Raw genomic sequence first — 16,621 nt, 5'->3', positions numbered from 1 at the left:
AAATCCCACAGCCCCAGCCAGTAAAATCTAATGAAATTCTGGACTTGAAAAGAGTGATGGTGACCATTGTGAAAACCCATTGGGTTTTCCCTGCCCTGTGTGTAACTCCAGACCCACAGCGCTGTGACTGAACCTTGTCTTGGGAAATGGCCTGACAAAGCCACCAGGTTCAAGGGCAATTAATGATGGGCAATAAATGCTGGTGATGCCCACATCCTGTGAAAGAATAATTTTTTTTTTTAAAAATCAACTTTTATATTTCCCATTTGAAACATTGTTTTATTGACACTGTACAGGGAAACATACAAATAAACAGCACTGCACATATTCCCAAAATGTATTGCTCATTTACAATAGGATATTGCAACATTCCCTGAAAACATTTACAGGTTTCATAGATTAATTCACAAAATCCTGAGGCAAACTTGACATCAATGACTCGAACTTCAGTGCTATACCAGTAGGACAGCTGGCACAACGGGACACAAACATTATTTCAAATCATTGTAACTGTAGAGAGCACCAAAAATCATATTAACATTATAATCAACCTTCAGAGGTAGCAGTGTGTTAATATAGTCATGAGGTGATAGGATTCACACCCACAGTTCATGAGGTGGGAGGGTGACCTAAATTTACATATCCAACCTTAGGTAGTCGTCATTGTCTTTTTTTTCCCCCAACCTGGGAAAACTCTGGTTCTTAAAATCAGTTTGGTTAGGGGACAAAAATGTGAAAAATTATACAGGAATAACCGAAGGAGGCTGATGGCCTGGATTTCAGCATCAATCTGCAGATAACATAAAATGGTGTGAAGGGGCAGAGCATTAGTCTAAGGAGGCTCAACAATATGGAGTGAGAGTCTAACACAGGTATTAAATCCTACTCCATCCCGCTCCAGGCCTGAACCATGATAGGGGGCCGCAGTGATTCCTTGTGCGGCTGAGGCAGTGAGTCATGAGCAGACTTTCAAATTCCCACTCGGGCACTAATCTGATGGTACAGGTCAGCCCCTGGCGGTAGAGTCCGACTGACTTTCAGTGAAAATCAGATGGGCAGCTGGTCCACGATACCGAAAAGTTGAACATCTGTCTTTACTTCATCGTGGTGATGGTTAGGAAGGGTCTAGGGGCAAGTTGAATTCAAGTGATAAAGGCCAGGCAGACTGGAGACAGGCAGATAATGTGCAAGAAATAAACTCGGTATTCCATAAAGAGAATCTCCCAACGCCAGCTTGGCTCAATGGTAGCACTCTTGCCTCTTGATCAGAAGTTTATGATTTCACGCACCACAAAAGGCCTTTAGTGCTTAATCTAGCTTTAAACTAATCAGGTGGTTCTTTCAGTTGGCAGAGGAAACCTAGGCCCATTTGCTTGTTCAGTTTGACATAAATGACTCCAGAGCACTATCGAAGAAGACCAGGGGATTATCCTGTGTCCTGGCCACGATTGACCCCCTCAAGCGTAACATGCCATCTGGTAATTTGCCTAATTGCTGTTTGTTGGATCTTGCTCTGTGCAAAATTAGCTGCTGTGCTCACCTTGATAACAACGGCAATTAGACTTCCAAAAGTATCATTATTGTGGGACATCCTGCAGGTGTGATGGGTACTATATAAATGTAAGTTCTTTCTTTTACTAATTCATTGTTATAATAAACGTGTATATGTTAAAGATATACAGCTACAGGCACCTGGGCTCAACCCTATGGTCTTAAAACCTACAGTGTCCGTGTAGAAAATGTTTTTGATGCTGCAGAATCAGGTAGAATCTCACGGTGGGGTAAAAACTGATTTTCATTCATTCCAATTTTGCTTTATTTAAAGTGGAGGTGCAGATACACCTAAATTCCCAAATGAGACCTTTATTCTGAAACTATAAACCCAGAACAAGGCTCACACACAGATCATGACCAATGATGATAAAGGTTTTTAACTGTCCCTCCCATTCTTTTGAGTTATGGCTCTTTTCTTAAACACATTGATGACATTTACTTGTTGTTCTATCTAGTACAACACAACACATATAAAACCGAGACTGTTCATGCAGTTGTTCGATACTAAGACAAGAACACGTAGCCCTGAATTGATACAAATGGTTAAATACAGAAGCATTGAATACACTTGTTGATGCCACCTTTGGTTTGCATTGATTTACTCAGAATACTTGAGCCACAGAACAATGAAAGATCCTAGCTACAAAAGGCTAGGTGGACATTGATCTGATGCAGTACATACAGCTAAGTTGATAATCTGCAAAAACTCCATTCAGGCATGGCACTGAGTTACAAACGCCTTTCCACGCCATCGTCTTGTCGTCATATTACCACTGTATTCCCATTCCGTATTGGCATGGCAACGAGTTCCATGCAGCTTTCGTGCTGAAAATGTGCCAACCTGAGTTGGTTGCTGAATTCGGGCAACCGTCGCAAGGTGAAGGGCTAAGCACAAAATACTGCAGGATTTGATGAACCCAGTTAAAAGCAGCCAGGATTCACCTTCGTTTCAGTAACCCATCAATGATGTTTCTTCAAGTCCATGGTTTCGGGTGTTGCACTGTATTTCAGCATGACAGAGATACCTTTATTGGGCTAAATTCAAACTGATGGGCTGGTGATGGTATTGGCACTGTACTCAAAAGTGAACTGGGAAAAGTGTAAACTGAACTTTCCAAACTTTTGTTATAGGTCAGTTCCTCTGCTGAACAGGACACCGAGTCTCTCTTGCAGGATTTGACAGCAGGGGTGAGGGAGAGGATTTCAGATTCATACTGCAATAGCTGGTTCATAAATCCAAAATTTGGAGAAATGGTATTTCTTCGTTCTTTAATGTAGTCAAAGGCTTCTTCCAATCGCAGCTTCTTGGATCTCATGAGATAGGCCAAACAGATTGTGGGTGACCGAGAAATGCCTGCTTCACAGTGGACCAGGACCTTCCCTCCTGTGTGTCTCACGTGATCTGAAAAATAACATTAACCATGAATTAAACTGAGCTAATGTGTATCCCAAAACATCTGACATGACCGTGCATTACAGTTAACATATCTTCAACTAGGCTAGGTAAAGCTATAGAATATTGGTAACTGCAAAGAAGATGCGATGGCCTAGTGGCATTATTACTAGACTAGTAATCCAGAAACTCAGCTAGTATCTGGGGACCCAGGTTCAAATCCCAACAATGGTGGAATTTGAATTCAATAAAAAAGATCTGAAATTAAGAATCTACTGAGGACCATGAAACTATTGTCGATTGTCAGGAAAAACCCATCTGGTTCACTAATGCCCTTTAGGGAAAGAAATCTGCCATCCTTACCTGGTCTGGCCTACATGTGACTCCAGAGCCACAACAATGTAGTTGACTCTCAACTCCAAGGGCAACTAGGGATGGGCAATAAATGCTGGCCAGCCAGTGACACCCATGTCTCACAAATGAATAAAAAAAACTAAAAGATGCTCTAGCCAAGCGGGGCAAAAACACCCACTTGGTAAAACTATATTCAGTAGGCAAAGTTTTCCCCTTTTTTTCCATTTCAGCACCTCCTTTGTATATTTAAGCGGAGGTACAGTTGTGTTGCTGCTAGATAGCAGTCCTTGCCCTGCATGCAGCAAGACTAGGACAGCATTCAGGTTTGGGCTGATCCGTGGCAAGCAATATCCAGACCATATCAGTAACGGACAATGATGGTCTCCAATGAGAGAAAGTCTCCTTGACATTCAACACTATCACTGAATTCCCCACCATCAATATCTTGGGGTCACCATTGACCAGAAACTTAACTACACCAGGTACATAATTACTGGGTGAGATCTTCTGATCATTCACACTGGTGGGATTTTCCAGTCCGGCCAATGGCGCACACCCAGGTTTCCACCATTGGCCAAGAGCAAGCCACCTTTCGCCACCACGAAACATGCAGCAGGTTGCAGGGAAAATCCCACCCACTGTGACTAAAAGAGCAAGTCAGAGGCTGAATTTTCAATGGCCAGTGGTTCACATCCCAAATCCTGACCAGGCACAGGTCAGATACTCTCCACTTGCCTGGATGAAGACAGCTCCAACTCAAGAAGCTCAATAGCACCCAGGGTAAAGAAATTAAAGTGAGTGGGCAGGTTCTCAAAGTACCTTTACATATTAGAACTGTAATGGAGTTTGGTCAATTATTAGCAGGGCCAAATTTGGAAGGAAGGGAAATGGGTCATAAAATTGGAGTTTTCCATCTCAAAAGAGGAGATGAAAGTACTGACTCATCACTATTGGTCCATAATATATTTTCCCAATTTCTGTGATCAATTGGAATGAAATAGACATTCCCATTCTCATCTCTCTGTTAAGAGTTTACTGTAGAGTGAGGAGCAAAATCTAAGTTTAAAGTTTATGTATTAGTGTCACAAGCAGGCTTACACTAACACAGCAATGAAGTTACTGTGAAAATTCCCTAGTCGCCACACTCCGGCGCCTGTTCGGATATACTGAGGAAGAAATTAGCATGGCCAATGCACCTAACCAGCACGTCTTTCAGACTGCAGGAGCAAACCGGAGCACCCGGAGGAAACCCATGCAGACACGGGGAGAACGTGCAGACTCCGCACAGGCAGTGACCCAAGCCAGGAATTGAACCAGAGTCCCTTGTGCCGTGAGACAGCAGTGCTAACCACTATGCCACCGTGCCACCCAAATAAAATTAACACTTTGAAATCACAAGAAATCTGCATCTGTATGAAAAAGACCCATCCAATCACGTAAAGGTGATACTTTTTACAGGATAGTGACCAATATTGGTAAAAAGCCTATCCCAACAGATGTTAAAAGTCAATTGTGAAAGAAACAAAATCCACACAATAGCTACATACCAATGAAGTCTATTGCTTCCTGAAAATGGGAACTCATGTCTGCAGTTGCACTATCTTCGACAGGGATGAATTTGTAGTGATATTTGCTTTTGAAGTACTCCGCACAGTCACGAGAAACATTCAACAAAGCGGTGATGTGGAGATCATCTAGAAAGTCTGGTCTGGAGGCATGGTAAGCACTACCGAGATATAGGAAAGGCAGGATTTCAACAGGTTTTCCCTGGAAAATGAACACAAGAAACTCCATAAATAATAAGAAACACTTTTCATTGTAAAGTCATAAATAACATAAAACAATTCATACAATAATTCCAGTGGGTGATTAGAAACATTTATATCTGAAGAGAGACATAACTTATATATTTTAATTTTCCACTATTCAGTCTCGCCTTTCTCTGTCACACACTTTTCCCGTGAATTCCGAGACAAAGAGATTGCAAGAGGTTAAGTGAGTTCGCAAGAACACGGCATAGGAATGAAATGTGGAGAAATGTGAAATTAGCTCTTTGGTAGAAAAAATAGAAAAGCAGAGTTTTATTTTAAATTTTGAAAGACTGGGAAATGTTGGTATTCAGAAGGATCTGGGTGTCCTCACACACAACTCACAAAACATTAACACACAATTAGGAAAGCAAAGGGTATGTTAGCCATAAATTATAAAGGGATTGGAGAATAAAAGTAAGGATGCCTTACTGCAATTGTATAGGGCCTTGGTGGGACCATATCTGGAATGCTGTGTACAGTGCTGATCCCCTTATACCTGCTTTAGTGGGAATGCAACCAAGGTTCACTGGTCTGATTCCTGGGATGAGAGGGTTGTTCTATCAGGAGAAATTGAGTAGACTATGCCTATATTCCTGAAAGGTTAGAAGAATGAAAGGTGATCTCACTGAAATGTACAAAATTCTTAAAAGGCTTGACAGGGTAGATGCTAGAGGGATATATACATATCCCCTTGCTGTATGGTCTGAAGCTAGTGGTGACAGTCTCAGAATAAGGAGTTAGCCATTTAGGATTGAAATTAGGAGATCTTCACTCAGAGGGCTGAGGATCTTTTGAATTCTCTACCCCGGACAACATTGCAGGCGCAATCATCAGAGATTGATAGATATTGGATACTGAGAATCAAGAGATATGAGGATTGTGCAGGAAGGTGTAAGTTAAGCAGAAGATCAGCCATGATCTTTGTTCACTGCAGAGCATTCTCAAAAGTCCAACTTGCCTGTTCCTATTTCATAGAAATCATAGAAACCCTACAGTGCAGAAGGAGGCCATTCGGCCCATCGAGTCTGCACCGACCACAATCCCACCCCACATTTCTTATGTTCTTATTTTCTGAATTGAGAATATTGGTCTAGCGCTAGTCAGTTCACTACCTTGGCATCACCTTTGAACTGGAGATGAGCTTCCAGCCTCATATTCCTGCCATCTCTAAGACTGCCTATTTCCATGTCCATAACATCGCTCGACTTCACCTCCTGCTGAAACCCTCAGACTCCTCCAGACTCAACTATTATAACTCACTCCTGTCTGGTCTCCTCCATCCTACCCTCCGTAAACTTGAAGTCATCCATAACTCTGCTGCCCATGTCCTAACCCACACTGAACCATGTTGGTCTATTACCCCTGTGCTTGCTGACCTGCATAAGCTCCAGGTCAAACGATGTATGGAGTTTAAAATTTGCATCCTAGTTGGCAAATCCCTCCTTGGCCTGGTCACTTGATGGGCGGGATTTTCCGGCCGCACTCACCCCAAGATCGAAAAATCCCACCCAATGTCAATGGACCTTTTTATGGTTCATGTCCCGCCTGCTACAATTGCTGTGGTGGGTGGGATGGGAACACTCTGCCCTATATCTCTAATCTCCCCCAGCTCTACAACCCTCCAAGGTATCTGCATTCTTCTAATTCTGGTCTCTTGTGCATTCACATAATTGCTCCATCATTGGTGACTGTGCCCTCAGTTGCTTAGACCCCAAGCTCTAGAATTCCCCCCATACGTCTCCCTACCCTTCTACCTCGCTTTCCTCCATTAAACATTTATTAAAACCCACCTCTTTAACCAAGCTTTTGGTCACTTGACCTTACATATCCGTTTGTGACTTGGTGTCATACTTTATTGCATAATGCTCTTCTAAAGCGCCTTGGGACATTTTGTTACATTAAAGGCAATATATAAAAATAAAAATTGTTGTTGTGCTTGAAGAATAGTGTTCTCACATCTGATTATACAGAAAAACAATTCAGGCTTGGTACCTTCAGGAATTTCTTGTGGATTGAATGTGCTTTCTAAAATATAAGAACACCCATGTGTCCTGGCTTATGTTAGTGCACGACTCTGAGCCTGCGTCTATTACTGCCCATATTATTCTAAAGTGAATGCAAGACAAATTCAACTCCAGGATAAAAGCTAAAATATAGACATTGCTGAAACAGCTGAACTTTAGTAACATTGCCATTGGGAAGGCAATGCTCCAACCACGTGTGTGTAATCAGGGATATAAACAGTAAACAATTTTCAGAGGTTGTTTTAGGAGCCCTGTACTACCATGCCTACTAATTAACTGAAGGAACAGTGCTAAATGAAGGCTTACACCACATCCTACCCCATTCAATTAAAGTGGTGGACAACTTTAGCTGTGTGGAAACTTGCAGACTGTCATCATCGAGTACAAGTGACCTACTGTGATGATCAGTCTAGTTGGATAGTGCTAATTGCAAAAGAAAAGCAGGATATGTAATGGCATGAAATTATTTATTAAGGATATTTAATACAGATGTGACTTTTGGCCCATCTTAGTTTAGTCATAAAATTTCAAGTATTTCATATTAATGCCAATTTTACACTTATACAATTCCTATTCCTGCTTTTTCACTTTACACAGCTCCTACTCTAAGAGTTGGACGTTGACACAATTGCAGATCCTAGATATTGTAAATTTCAGAACCAAATGGTGGAGCAGAATAATAAAGAACCAACATGCTTTGCAAAATGGATATACTTGCAATTCTCTTTGTGCCTTTACAACCCAAGGTCCAACCAGAGACCAGGCACTTCCAATACAGGAAGAATGAAAGGACAAGGAACCCTTCTGAAGCATTGCGACATAGTTTGAGGATAAAGAGTAAACTTTTTAGGACTGAGGTGAGGAGAAATTTTGTCAGCCAGAGGGTGGTGAACGTGTGGAATTCACTACCACAGAAAGTAGTTGAGGCCAAAATGTTGACTGATTTTGAGAAGAAATTAGATACAGCTCTTGGAGTTAAAGGGATGAAGGGATATGGAGGGGAAGGCGAGATCAGGATATTGAATTTGATGATCAGCCATGATCAAAATAAATGGCGGAGCAGGCTCGAAGGGGTTGCTTTCTATATTTCTATACTTCCTCAGTGCTGATTATATCCCTGGGATATGCACTTAGGCAGATCTAGAAAGGGGAGTGAAAATTAAAAGTGTTTTCTTTACTGATGAGTGCTGTTTATGATATAGACACAAGAGTTCGCCTGCGATCAACAATGTTCCTTAAAATAAATGACTCAATCTCTGGAGACCCAGAGGCATCAGAGAGCCACATTTTCACCTAACTCGTAGGCCGCCCACCATCAGATCTCTGGTTAGAACTGAATTTCAGATCCTCTACTTTGTAGCTACGGAAATCATTGGGGCGAGAGGGCTGCGTTGGCACAGTGTAGGATGTCATCTTGCTGTGGAATGGAAACTGCACAGGATCCGCTCTGGTACAAGTTTGACGCACATGGGATTAGTGTAAACAAAAATAATCTAACCTCAAAGGTTAGATACACTTTTTGCTCAGTGCAAAAGACAAGTACTATACAGAAATGGAAACGTTTTATTAAGATTAATTGATTGTAATATTAAATGTTGCAATATTAATATTGTAATATTAACAAGAAAAATTATGCTATCATTACTTTTAATGTTAATATTGCTGAGGATCATCACCACTACTATTAACTCATTTAGCGTCCTGAGATTCCAGTCAGGAAGCATGAGTAGCCAGATTAACTTGATTTGAATACTCATTTGACTGCAATACATTTCACATACTCTTGTTCCTGTCTCCACCACGCTTTCAAAATGCCACATATCGTGCAATCTCCTGTAACCCTTTCAAGTCCTTTGCTACGCTCTCAACAATATCTAGTAAAGTGGAACAGGCAAAAATAGAAACGCAATAATTTGATTTTATGATACCATTGATGGCAGATGTGCAGTGCTCTCATTCATCCAGTATTGGCTATGAACGACCAGTCACTGGAGACTGTGCAGTACTTTTATTGCCTCACGAGTTGCAATTCAACCTCCTGTTCAAGCTAAAAACGTGAATCCAGATTCCCTCGTGTTTAGTATTTGGACTCACAATGTCTGGCCCTGCTTTCAAGTGACTCCCAGCGGGGAGATAGATGGGGAGAGAAATGCACAAGGGTCTCCTATATGAGTGCTGATATTAATTTGGATTGTATCAATGTATTGATTTTGAAATTGTCAGCTGTGGCTCAGCATTCTCACCTCTCGGTCTGAATGTCGTGGACTCACATCCAAGTCCGAAGCATAAAATAAATCTAGACTGACACTCCACAGTTATAGTAACGAGAGAATGCTGCACCCTGTCAACTTTCAGATGAGATGGTAAACTGAGGCCCTGTTTGCCCTCTCAGGTGGACATAAACGGTCCCATGATAGAAAAGCAGGGGAGCTCTCCCTGGTGCCCTCGCCAATATTTATCCCTCAATCAACAACACAAATAAAAGATGATCTGGTTACCACACTGGTGTTTATGGGAGCTTGCCCAGCCCTGATTACACTATTATAGTACTCTATTGTCAGAGATTGTAAAAAGGTGCTATATAAATGCAAGTAATTTCAAAAAATATATATATAATCGCTGTCGGTTTTGAGTGTGTCTGTTTTAATGAAAATCACTGGTTAATTCAAATGTATATTGGGCTCTAGTTTGTTTAACCTGAACTAGTAAAGCATCCACTTCCAGCTCCAGTCAAAAACACAGGGCACATTAACAGAGATAACAGGAACACTGTCTTTCATGCAAAGCAGAAGCAAAATAGGGAAGACAATTGAAACAGAAAGCCCCTTAAAATAACACACGTAAAAACCCTCAGAAAACAGGAACTGGGTAAAGAGAAAAACACCTTCCCACATTGCTCGTCCTGCTACAGGAGCAGAGTAGCACATTTATGTAGACCCAATTATGGCAGAGTGATGTCATGCAGTGATGACAATTACGAGCAGAGGCTTTTAAAAAAACAACTCCGTCTGATGTTGTTTCCTCTTCTGTGGCACTTCTGAAAGGAAATGTACTCTAAAGTTAGTCTGTCCCTCGGCACAGGGCTCAGTGTTTATCCTTCAGCCGTACACACCTGATCATAGACTGGTCTGCGGTTGCTGCAGGGCTTTTCATGTTGGCTCATATCGCTTGCATCAGTTTCTTTAACCTCTTGCACACTGGTGTAGTTCAAGCTTGGCTTCAGCTCACTGCAACATTCCGGGTACTGAGAGTAGAAGTCTTCATAGCCTCCTAGAAACAGAGGACAAAGGAGAAAACTGTGTCAACACTTGCATCCTTCAACCCTGCTCAACAACAAAAAGGAACATTCGACCATAGCCTCTCTTTTTGTGTGTAAGAAAGCCTAGGCCTGCTGACTCTAGGTTTCAGAAGACTGTATTAATATTGTTCCTTGGCTTTAGAATCACATCTTTTCTCATATAAAAGAGATATGGTTGTCATCAAATTGAATATCTACAATAGAACATGCCAATTCCATAAATTAAAAATACACAGCAGAATAGATGGGAGGAATTTGGAGGAGGGGTAGAGTTGTCTATACGTTATTTTCTTTCTCTTCTGTATCTCCCTTCTGTTAAATACAATACCTCTGCCTGGGCGGTACGATGGCACAGTGGTTAGCACTGCTGCCTCACAGCGCCAGGGGCCCGGGTTCAATTCCCGGCTTGCGTGGAGTTTGACTGTTCTCCCCGTATCTTCGTGGGTTTTCTCTAGGTGTTCCGGTTTCCTCCCACAGTCCAAAGATGTGTGGGTGAGGTGGATTGGCTATGCTAAATTGCCCCTTAGTGTCAGGGGGACTAGCTAAGGTAAATGCATGGGGTTATGGGGATAGGGCCCAGGGTTGGGACTGTGTTCGGTGCAGGTTCGATGGGCTGAATGGCCTCCTTCTGCACTGTAGGGATTCTATGGCACAATGATCTTATAAAATGAAACAAAAGGCTGTGTGAGTATAAATGTGGGTGTAAAGAAGAGCCAGTGCAGACCAGTGGAACCCAGAAGAATGCAATAGATACAGGGACAATAAGAAAATTATTGACTATAAATGAGCAGGCACTGGAGATTGTAAGTAATTTGCCTTATGAGTTGTAATTCAACCTCCTGTTCAAGCTAAAAATGTGAATCCAGATTCTCTCGTGTTTAGTACTGGGACTCACAATGTCTGGCCCTGTTTTCAACTGGCATCAGGGAGGGAGGTAGATGGGGAGCGAAGCTCACAAGGGTCGCCCTATGAGTGCTTATATTAATTTGGATTGTATCAATGTACATTAATATCCCAGGTTTTAGACTAATTTAATGCAGCAACTTGCATTAATTTGTCCTTTAACATTGGTGCTTCACAAGGAATGACTGTCAAACAAAAATGTGACACCATGCGACATACAACACTGCTGCCAGCTGAAGTATTTGGTATCAGATTGAGTGAATCGCCTGTAAGTGAATCGTCATACTTTGGTAGAAAAGGAAAAACATCATTTTGGTTTATAGAAAGCAAGTCCAACGTGAAGCTTTTAAGAACCAAGGAAATCAAAATTGATGACCTGGTCCTCTGGGCAGATTTAAACTGGGCAGTAAAGTTTAATAGTAAACACACAATGCAAACGGAATCGAAAACCTTCAACACTGCGATCTCTGTGGATTCCAATGTCAGTTGCTGGCTGAAACATTTTGGGCTGACATGGAATGTAGCAAATTAGCCAACTGATACGTAGTACTAAAATTATCTATTACTAATGGAAGCTTCAGGCACTCAAATGTGACTCACGATACTTGCCCAGTCAATTACCCAATGCCTCCTTTCATCTCTTTTGTTGTTGCAAGAATTTGTATTTATCTAATCTATTACGGCCCAATTTTTGTTTATTTTAAATGCCACTGCTTCAAGTTTACATCTAAAAATAAATAGTTTATGCCAGCTCAGTATTCTGATTAATAACCGTGGGCAGCAGGAAGGCTTTATTGCCTACCTATAAATGATTCAATTCTCACAAGCCTATGAATTTGCCTGCCCAAACAAAATGAAACGGCCTTCAAATAAATTTCAAACTGATTGCTCACTGGTGCTCACCAACAGTATTCAGTGCTGATATCAGTTTCTGCGACATGATACATACTTAATTATCACTTCACGCCCAACTGCTGTGACACATCCAATATAATACAAGAATATTCCAGCCCATGAATTTACGCAGAAATACTGAATGTCACATCTTCTATTCCATAGCCTCCCTCATTTCTTAATGCCAGCAGAGGAGACAGTGGCGGTGTGGTAATATCACTGGGTTAGTAATCCAGCTGTTTAGGATAACACGCTGGTTTTGAATCCCACCGGGGTAGCTGCTGGAATTTGAATTCAATTTATTAATTTAAAAATCTGGAATTGGAAGCAAGTCTCAATGATGGCACCTGGGAACTGGCATGGATTGTTGTAAGAACCCATCTAGTTCACTAATGACCTTCAGGAGAGGAAACCTGGTCTGGCCTACCCTACATGTAATTCCAGATCCACAGCAATGTGGTTGACTCTTAACCGTCCTCTGAAATGGACACTCAGTTCAAGGGCAATTAGGGATGGGGAACAAATTCTGGTCCTGCCAGTGAGGCCCTCATCCCATGAAAGAATAAAGAAAGTAGCAATGGTTTCTGTGATAGGAGTTTTTCAGGGAAGTCTAAATGAAATAAATTCCTGGAGAGAGTAGTTATTTGAGCTCATTAAGAGAGTTGGATCAATATCTGCTGAGAAAAATAAAATGTTTGGATGTAGAAACTTGTATTCATAAAGCACCTTCCATGACTTCACAATGTCACAAAGCACTTTACAGCCAATGAAGTACTTTCAAAATGTTGTCCCTGTTGTATCGGTGGAAATTAGCAGTCTGTACCATAGAACTATAGAATCCCAACAATGCAGAAAGAGGCCATTTGGCCCATCAAGTCAGTACTGACTCACCGAAAGAGCAACCCACCCAGACCCTCCCCATAGTCCTATCCCCAGGCATTTACCATGGCAATCCACCTAACCTACATATCTTTGGACACTAAGGGGTAACTTAGCATGGCGAATCCACCTAATCTGTACATCTTTGGACTGAGAGAGAAAACCAGAGCACCCGGGAGGAAACCCACGCAGACATGGGGAGAACGTGTAAACTCCACAAAGTCACCCAAAGGTCGGAATCGAACCCGGGTCCCTGGCACTGTGAGGCAGCAGTGGTAACCACCATGCAACCAAGCCACCCATATGGCAGAAGATTTGCACACAGCTAATTCCCACAACAGCAATGCGATAATGTGACGAGATAATATGTTTTTCTGTGATGTTGACTGAGGGATAAATATTGGCCAAAAAAAACAGGAATAACGCTCCTGCTTTTTTTTTTCAAAATAATTCCAAGGGATCTCCTACACCCACCACTCAGGGCCACAGTTTAACATCTCATCTGAAAGATGGTACTTCCAAAGTGGGACTTGAAACCAGAATCTTCTGATTCTGGGGTAAGAGTGCCACCAACTGAACCAAAAAAAGAATTGAGAATTAGAGAGATATGGACAGCACTTGTATGATTTTTCTTCCACCAGCAGGGGCAAAACTCACTGTTCTTTAAAGTAAGATTAAGGAGTGGGAGGAGGTTAATCATACTGGGGCGGTGTGTTGAGTGGGCTTGATAGACCAGTTGAATTGCTCCAGATTTTCTTGAGTAATTTCCATATTTGTACCATTGCTCAAGCCCCCAGTTTCCATGTCAGGTCTGAATATCCAAGAGCTTATTAAAAAAATGTCATTTTAGCACAAAGGGCCTACAAACCCATCAATGTGCATTTCCCCTTCCTCAGGTTATTCACTTGTAGAGGATAAATTTCACCTCCACCACTTGTGTGGTGGATAGGGGACACACACTGTTTCCCTATTACAGAACCCATTGACTTTAGTCAAAAAAAACCAATAACCACTCAGGAGTGTAATCATGTCCTGCTGTACTGGCTGACAGCAGCAACCACTGTGTTAATCTACTCTCATTTCTTAGGAATCACACATTGCAATAAATTCTCTGAACAGACAGTAAGTGACGTGTGGCCACTCACTTTTTTACACCTAGTGAACAACTGTCAATCTGTCTATTCAGTGACCATGTCCAGGATCGACAGATTGGTACACGTCAGTGTAACTGGTAAGAGACCATTTGGTCAGTTGTAAAAGGGCTTCATTTTAACCAATGTGGGAATAGTAAACACAATCATTCGTGGTAGAAATCAGTATCACAGGTACAACAAATCCACCTCTATTAGCAATTTTAAGAAATAGAACACAAAATATCACTTCCCACTTTACAATAGAAAATAAATTGATGATTCTTTTGCACCTTGGACCAGTTTTGGGAATGATAATTGAGTGCTTGACAGGATATCCTATTTCTTTGTGGAAACATGTTATTTTTCCATTGATGTTTGGTCCATTGCTAAATGGAATAGAATCAAATTGCTGTTGTAATTTATGCTGAAGCCTGGATTACCTCACACTACCAGGAGACTGATGCAATTACATATGATGCACTGACAATGCAAACTCAATGGAATAGATATGTTGATACGACAGGCAGGGGGGTTTTAAACTGTAATATCATAGAGGTTTATAGAATAGGAGGCATTGAGCCCAATATATCCAGTTGGCTCTTAACCAGAGAAATCCACAGCTCTGCTCTCTCTTTACAGTCCTGCATTGTCCTCCATCAGCCTCAAGGAACAAGCATTAAATAATATTCTAAACCCAAGATCTGGGAATGAACAGCAGGTCAGTCAGCATGTGAAAAAGACATGATGAAACGATGATTTAGTTGTGACTCTTCATACTGTTGAACTCAGCATTGGGTGTGACTTCAACAGTCACACCTGAAACATGAGCTTAGGTTTTTTCTTTCAGCCTGTGGCCAATTTACTGGAAATGTCCAATATTTCCTCAACTTGTTTCCTTCATAGGTGGGTGTTTCTCACTCCCAAGGAATTTCCAATTGGACACCCACACGGTGCTCAATCTTCGATCATTTCAGTCAACTGCACATCATTTCAGTGCCAGTTTCGTGGCGGGGGCGAGGGAGAAAAGGGGGGAGGGGGAGGGGGGGGGGAATACGGGGAATGGTGGTTATTTGCATATCTTCAATGCAGGTTCTCTCTCCTAGTTCCTGTTTCTTGTCCAGTTCCCCGAAACCGCCTACTTTGAAACGTCGTTCAGGAATAGGGGAACGCTTAGCCCGGTTATTGTCAGTCGGTTGGCTCCTCCACTGAAACAGCCCAGAGAGCAATCTCAGAGTAAACCTCACTTTAGCACGCTGGGATCTCTGTGTTGTACGGTTTTTTAAAAAACAACCACCCGTGTAAAATGAGCTAACAAAAATAACAATACATCAACGGCGTTTTTTGAAGCCTTAGATTGTTTCCCTGGCAGTTTTAAACAATATTATTAGATACAATGTTAATGTAATTGTTAAACTAAATATTTTAAAATGAATTGTTTATCGCTACAAGGATAGGTTACTCAAAAAACTGCAAATCAGCAACAATGATTGGACTAGTCGGCTTTGTACTGGGAATTACAAAAACATCTCTAGCATCCAACTGCAGAAAATCTTTACAAGGTTTAATACATGGACTGCTTGCATCTCAGTCTCACCTTTGAGGAAATAGATTCTGGCTGTTGATGTGACAGCGGTTAAGGTGTTTAACACGATCTGCGCGGTGCTGTCCTTACTCAGTCTCTGACTCTGTGAAGTTCTCTCGTCCAGGATCACCACGGTGGACACCCTGCCCTCCCCGAGCCTGGCTCTGGCTCGCTCGTCCGGAATGACGAACTGCAAGGGCACCGGGCCACCTCTCGACCTGCGGACCACCACCGAGTTCAAGTTCACATTGTGCGAGCCTTGGACGTGAGACGCCGCGAAGGACAGAAAGGGTCTGCAGTCCAGGATCAGATTTCTACTCGTTTGTTTCCGAATAAATTTCTTTAAGCGCTGGCTGTCAATTCCTGAAACTGTCATGCTTAAATATTTTATTTCCCCCCCCCCCAAAAAAAAATCCCTCTCTCTCGCTCTTTAAATTCAGAGATTTAAGAGATGCGAGAAAGATATTTAGGCAAAACTCTCCTACTCGCTCACTCTGTGCTTTGGGCTTGTTATTAATCAAGGTCTGGAAAGGGTGATCCCCGTGTAGCCTTTATAAGGGGGAAAGCTGCCGGTGTGACGTAGATGCCCATATATGGGGCGTGACGTCACGGGGAGCCCATATATGGAATGTATCCTTGTGACCATTTCCACATATGGAGCTGAGATTACCGCCCAGCGACCTGTCCCTCCCCCGCGCCCTCTCCTCTGAGAGGCTGCGAGGAAAAGGAGGGGAGGAAGTGGTGAACTTACTCACTGGGAATTAGTCAAGACGTACAGATACTGGAGAGAGATTTT

The 16,621-nt window shown here is 42.1% G+C and overlaps 1 protein-coding gene across 1 annotated transcript; it reads right to left on the bottom strand.

The window, feature by feature from the left end:
• Positions 1-261: 261 nt before the first annotated feature.
• On the bottom strand, positions 262-16,353 carry dusp5 (dual specificity phosphatase 5). The gene is made up of 4 exons (XM_078223189.1): positions 15,838-16,353; positions 10,249-10,406; positions 4,849-5,068; positions 262-2,956 (listed from the first exon to the last, which is right to left on the bottom strand). The coding sequence occupies exons 1-4, from the start codon at positions 16,199-16,201 to the stop codon at positions 2,562-2,564; spliced, it is 1,137 nt and encodes a 378-aa protein (XP_078079315.1). The 5' UTR covers positions 16,202-16,353; the 3' UTR covers positions 262-2,561.
• Between the last annotated feature and the right edge of the window lie 268 nt (positions 16,354-16,621).

This window comes from Mustelus asterias, chromosome 11, assembly GCF_964213995.1.
Source record: "Mustelus asterias chromosome 11, sMusAst1.hap1.1, whole genome shotgun sequence".
Taxonomy (NCBI): domain Eukaryota; kingdom Metazoa; phylum Chordata; class Chondrichthyes; order Carcharhiniformes; family Triakidae; genus Mustelus; species Mustelus asterias.
The sequence above is the reverse complement of the archived record's forward strand: the minus strand, read 5'-3'. Positions and strand labels throughout refer to the sequence as shown.

Bases quoted from the DNA above. Each gene is read 5' to 3' on its own strand.
- dusp5 (XM_078223189.1), bottom strand. From the start codon at position 16,201: ATGACAGTTTCAGGAATTGACAGCCAGCGCTTAAAGAAATTTATTCGG. The intron at 10,407-15,837 runs GTGAGACTGAGA...CTCTGTTTCTAG, and splicing joins CAGAATCTATTTCCTCAAAG to GAGGCTATGAAGACTTCTAC. The intron at 2,957-4,848 runs GTATGTAGCTAT...GTTATTTTTCAG, and splicing joins GGAAGCAATAGACTTCATTG to ATCACGTGAGACACACAGGA.